At 38.3% G+C, this 6,000-nt stretch overlaps 1 protein-coding gene across 1 annotated transcript in view; it reads right to left on the bottom strand.

Moving 5' to 3' along the window:
- Positions 1 to 890: 890 nt before the first annotated feature.
- ctsf (cathepsin F) overlaps positions 891 to 6,000 on the bottom strand; it is a 7,255-nt gene continuing 2,145 nt past the window's right edge. Inside the window, exons 3-13 of the mRNA XM_016679800.1 lie at positions 5,591 to 5,652; positions 5,431 to 5,503; positions 3,963 to 4,076; positions 3,670 to 3,818; positions 3,474 to 3,570; positions 3,280 to 3,360; positions 3,035 to 3,154; positions 2,437 to 2,501; positions 2,215 to 2,305; positions 2,051 to 2,109; positions 891 to 1,471 (exon numbers count right to left, since the gene is read on the bottom strand). Of these exons, the coding sequence (XP_016535286.1) occupies positions 1,397 to 1,471; positions 2,051 to 2,109; positions 2,215 to 2,305; positions 2,437 to 2,501; positions 3,035 to 3,154; positions 3,280 to 3,360; positions 3,474 to 3,570; positions 3,670 to 3,818; positions 3,963 to 4,076; positions 5,431 to 5,503; positions 5,591 to 5,652 (986 nt within the window). The 3' untranslated portion in view covers positions 891 to 1,396. The remainder of the gene's footprint in view (positions 1,472 to 2,050; positions 2,110 to 2,214; positions 2,306 to 2,436; positions 2,502 to 3,034; positions 3,155 to 3,279; positions 3,361 to 3,473; positions 3,571 to 3,669; positions 3,819 to 3,962; positions 4,077 to 5,430; positions 5,504 to 5,590; positions 5,653 to 6,000) is intronic.

Raw genomic sequence — 6,000 nt, forward strand, 5'->3', positions numbered from 1 at the left:
GTCCAAACGCATCTGTACTGTGTATCTGTACTGTACAGATGTGGGTATTAAATACTTACAATTACTTCAGTAACCTTTGGGTACAGGAATACTTTTAGAAGTAGTTTCTACTATTCCGTACTTTTTACTTTTGCTTGAGTAATGTTATTATGAAGCATTTCTTCTTCTATTTGAGTAAAATAGATACTCAGACCTTCACTGAATAAAGAACAAACATATTTTTTAACCAAAAAGGCAACAAACACAGATCTACCACTGATGTGAAAGGCAGACAACTTGTTTGCAAACAAGCTTTGTTGTTCTGATGTCATTTTGTATCTGCTATTGGACCATTTGGAGATTAAGTGAAGATTCAGCAAACACCATATATTGTCACAGGAAATAATTTTCTTTATTCTCCTTATTCTTTGGATTACCTGCTATATTAGTGTCCTACGTTTTGTATTTTAAAAAAAGTTTAGCGTTTCTTCTGCTTGAATTTGTTTTGTAATTATGTTATTTGTATTAATTTGTAATATAACACCCAATTTTGCACTTAACTTCATATACGTTTTCTCTTCCGACATAATTTTTAAATATTAAATCACATATGATCAGTTACTCAGAGTTTTTTTTTTCTTGAATAATTTATTGCAAAGCTACTTTTTACATTTACTTGAGTGTAAATATGTTGAATGCTTATATGAGTGTATGCATGTGTGTGTGTGTGTATTGTCCTGTGATGGGCTGGCAACCTGATAGCGCCTCTTGTCTAAGGTCAGCTGGAGATAGGCACCATTTAGACTGGGTTTTAGATGATGGATGGATAATAATAATTGACTGTCTCCATTCATGATTCCAAATGTCTAAGCAAAGTGATTTAGTTTGGACACTTCATGAACTTTTTTTTTAATTCCCACATTTTATTCAAACATCTTTTTTTTCTCTCTCACTGCAGTTGTTATTACAGTTTAATAGTCCTGTGCAAACCTTTCCTTGGAAACAAATCTCAATTAATACAACAATTAATAAAAGAACTTAAAAAAAAAAACACTGAGTAGACATGGTCTAAGTTTCACAATACCTCGAGCACAAGCACGTTTATTGCTAGTAGAGATGAGTTACAAACAACACTGCCTCTGCTGAAACAACGGAGTAACATGTGCAAACAAAATGCAGTTTCAATTGACAGCAAAGTTTCACAGTAACATCAAAGCTAACGTCAGTAGAGCTGGTGTGACAGAGTAGGCTGACATGAGGCGGGAGGTATGACGTTAGAATACAGCAAACGGTTTAACGGAACATTGTTAGAGCTTGGAAGTGCCTTCACTTGGATCCTCATGCAGTTTGTTCCTGTGCTTTTCGTGAGCTGACGTAGTTGTACCAGGCGGCTGGTACAACACAGACAGCATGAAGATTAGTTGACAACAGCTGAAGAGCACATCTTGTTGATTCCACATGCATTGGACCCCCTGTAAAGGTAGTAGTAACCCTGCAGAAGAGACAAACAAAATACAAAATAAAACTCTTACAATAACATAAAACATTCTAGTTTAATGATATTAAGTTGAGTTAAATTTACACCAGACCTCAATGTATTTACAACATGGTACTGGCTCCATTTATTAGTAAAGAAGCTTAAAAAGCCTTGAAATAAATTTAAATTTTATTGTAGTACTGGAAAAAAATCGGTAAAAAGAAAAAAAAACCTGAATGCCAAGGTAAATTATATACTGTAATTAAGCACTGCGGGTGATATTAATACTTACAGAACAGTGCTGCTATAATTGTGTGCTAAGAGAAATGAATTATGGTGGAATAATTTGTTATACGAGCAAGAAGTTAATTTGTGATTTGAGTCAGGTTGTAAATATTAACTTATATGAAGCAAGCCAACAGCAATTCAGCGCTAAAGTATTGTCCGATAAGGAAAGTGGGGCTGATTTATCGGTACACCTGTAAAACAATGTAAATGTAGGATTCTACACATCTGTCAGCATATCTGCATTCCTGTACCCTACATTTAACTTGAATCAAATAAAGTGAGTGGTAGCTGTTGTTGTTCTTGTACCTCCTCTCCGTAGTCCTCCCCCCAGCTGTTCTTGATGGCCCAGAATGGGATGCCATTTCCTGAAAGAAGAACAGCACAACGAAAACAGTTTAAAATACTCTGAATCACAAACTAATATCAACAGATGTCATTAAACTCTGATTGGGGAGGAGTGATTTACTCACGTTCACCATATCCCACCAGCAGCACAGCGTGGTCGATCATCCACGGATTGCAGAAGATCTTCATTGGGTGACTAACACCCTTTCTGTAGAACTACAGGAATATAAAGACAACCATAACCGTGACTGTAAAGGCAAATTTTACTCTTTGATGATACAGGAAAAAAATAGTACAAGTTACATCAGACCAAACAGAGAAACGGAAAGAGGAAGTAAAGAACTCGCCTGCATTGCAAAGGCATTGAGAGCGACAGAGATTGGTCCTTTCTCTGCCAACCAAGCGGCAATATCTGAGAACAAGAATAAAGCAGTAAAATATTTGCCTGTTTAATGACGCTTGGATGCCCAACTCGCAGAACATTGACTCTCTTACGATATGGACTTACAGTTTTATCACAATATTTTGCGTTACCATTGTGATATCGATAAAAGTGACGATAACAACGGTTTATTAAATCCTTCTTACTTCTACTGTGTGTTGCAGCAATTATAGCCCCACAAACAAAAATAATGCTCTTGAACAAACATTCCCATTTTGGGATACGCTTCTTTAAGACACCAGTCACGTAAAGAAGTGTGATTTGTGTCACTAAACAGTAACTATTTTCAGATTTATCAGTATTTATTGATCAAACAGTGAAGAAAAGAGTAGAATTACAAAACTCAAAAATAAGGAGAGTTTTGGGGGATTTTAAAACATCATTAATTGGAATTTATTGTGACAGCAACAAATCAAAATTCTTACCATGGTAAGAAATTTATCGCGATAAATGATAAATGATAAATGATAAATGATACGATAAATGCCCACCCCATTGCTTACCTTTTTCGTCTTTGGAAATCTCCAGTGAGCTGTTGATGTAGGCAGCCACCTTCCTGTCGGTGAAATCACACGTCTGCTTGTGTCCTTTGTAGGAGTAATCCATTTCTGTCTCCAGGCCGCCTTAATGGCACAGGAGAGACAAACATGCATAAAAAAAAATATATATATAACATAAGCTTATTTAAACTTAAATCCTCCCTTTTCAGTTTTCTGTGTGTTACTGTTCCCGTGAAGCTGTTTCTTACCCAGCTTTTCAATAGCTTCATAAGCGTTTGACGGCAGTCCACCTCTGCATGCCTGGTCCACTCCATCACAGTCAACCAGCTCTGCAAAGCAGAGAGTGTATAATCCACTGATTTAATGGAAAATTGACTGTTTTCATTGCATTTCGAAGACGTTAGCGGTGAGCTTTTTCAGTCAGAATCTGAGGACGACTTACCCTGTTCTGAAAGTGACAGCAAAGTCCCATTTTTCAGGAACCACTGGCCCTCGATGTTTCCTGTGACAGAAAACGCCCAGCAAGATCCACACATGCCCTACAAAACACAACGAGGGTTCAAAAATGTACCTGCGCTACATCAAGTTATTCCCAACAGAGTGAGCCGTCGGTTATTAACTCTTCTGCTCGGCATCACCTGGTTCTTCACGGGACTAACGGCTCCATGATCCCTCCAGTCCCAGCTGCCGGGGGCAGGGCCTTTGGCGGTGGGGGCAGGTTTCATTGGACGATGAAGAGTCCACTGACTGAGAAGCGGGTTCAGGTACGTGGAACGAAACTCCTCCTCTGGACGAAAACAGATGGACAGAATACAAAGCTGAAACGTTTGCGGTACCGGGAAAACGTCGAGTTGTTGCAAAGCTGCAATGTTAAAAGCAGAAGACGCATTTCCTCGTCGGAAATAACCGGACGGCACACGGTGGCACGCACCAGTTAGGTCGCTGAACTTGGTAACGCCGTACTCAGCCGAACCTTGATCCAAAGACTGGAGCTTCTCAGCCGTTTTCAGGTTCTCGTGAAAGATCTGTAGGCGCATGTCAGCCTCTGTCATGGAAACACGCACAAAGACAATACTTAACATCACAACATGCAATGTCAGATTAGTACTTCATGTGATCTCTATCTATCGCTTTCTAATTGCAAGCCAACAAACATTTGTCATTTTCTTTTATTAGTACTTGAGGTAAGCTAGTCATTGTCCAAACTGAGCTCAGAAATTGAAGTTTGAAATTTGACTCTTTTTGGCTTTTAGGTCTTGGCTAAAATTCTACAGTAATTAAACTTTACTGTTGCTCCGTGCTCCATTCCCATTAAACTTATGTATTCTGTTTAGGGCTGGACGATATGGCTTAAAAACATATCATAATATTAGGGTTTCATATCAGTCGATGATGATAATTATCGAGTAGTTTTTTGTTTTATATATCTGAAATGCTGCCAGCTGGTGATGTGACCGTTCTTGTTTCATCCAGTTTCCGCTGGATGTGTTGTACTCATTTTCTTTATTCACTCCTGGCCGTTGATTTTAATTTCTAAGCAGTTATGTGGCACGGTGGAAAAGCCTGACATTGCTGCTGCTCAAGTTACTCAACAGGTTGTTGCTAGGTAACCAAAGAGTGAGTGAATTTGTTGATGCCACCAACATTATAGCTGGTTGTGAAAGGTTGAGCAGCAAAAGCTTTTCCTCAGCTTTCATCTCCCAGAATGCTGTTTGGTTCTGAATCAGAGATCAGTGAAATTATTGAATAATGTATCGGACATATCTACAGACACTGATCATGTATTTATCACGATATATAATGTTATTGATGTATTGCTCTTATCAAACAGTGGAGAAAATAGTAAAAATAGCATTTACAGTTACGACAGTTTTTTTAGCATCTTTCATTGAAATTTATCGAGACGATGATAAATCAGAATTCTTCTTATAAGACATTTTTACAGTAAATGATAAACAGTAAGATAAATGCCCACAGCTAACTCAGCGGTCAAGAAAATGTGGTTAATCACAGCTGCTGCGAAATTTTATAAAGTGGATAACTGGTTTTTCAAATAGTGCAAAGTCAATTTGGACCAACTTTTTCCTCTTAAAAAAAGTAAAACATTATTTGAAAACTGCTTTTAATAATTCCTCTTAATAAGATTACTTTGACTCTTTAGGTTTTGCGTATTTAACTGTTTCACAACATTCTGTGTATACATGGAACTGAATGTGGGCTGACTTGTGAGTGTGTTTTCCCTTCAGGGTGAACACAATGAGCACAAAAGGTTCAGTATCTGTGCACCAGAATGTGACTCTGTGTGTGTGTGTGTGTGTGTGTGTGTGTGTGTGTGTGTGTGTGTGTGTGTGTGTGTTCATGCAGCTGCTGGATTGTGTGAGCGTGTGCAAACCGCTCACCTTCCTGACTGCTGTACACCTTATTGTATCTAACCATGAACTCTTTAAACTGGCCCAGCAGCTCCACGGACTCCTACCACAGAGAGAACAAAGAGAATAAACGACTGCTGGGGCACGTGACGAAACGCTGACAAAACCTCACTAAGCTGCTGTTTTTCACCTCTGAGGGCTGGATGGTGGATTGAGCCTCCAGCATGTTGGGCTGTTCTGAGGCTGGACCGACTGAAACGAGGAGAGCATATTAGTCGATAAACACGTGCCTCAGTTTCATGTTGTCAAATGTAGATTTATTTTAAACAGCACTAAGTAGCAGTAATGGAGGCTTTAGCAAGGTGAATGCTAACATTAGACATTGACTCGTCACCCTTTACCTAATTTATCTCATTGATCCTGGTTATGTAACATGAAGGTCAGACTGAACAAACAAGACCATGCCGAAAATACGAATAAGGGTGATTTTTTAAAAAGTTGATGTAGATCACCTGATATTGCAATTATCCTCAAAATACTTTAGTCAGAGAAAAAAAAAAGACCTGTGTATATATACCTATATATATATATATATATAGG

The sequence above is a fragment of the Poecilia formosa genome, unplaced genomic scaffold, assembly GCF_000485575.1.
Source record: "Poecilia formosa unplaced genomic scaffold, Poecilia_formosa-5.1.2 Scaffold221, whole genome shotgun sequence".
NCBI lineage: Eukaryota > Metazoa > Chordata > Actinopteri > Cyprinodontiformes > Poeciliidae > Poecilia > Poecilia formosa.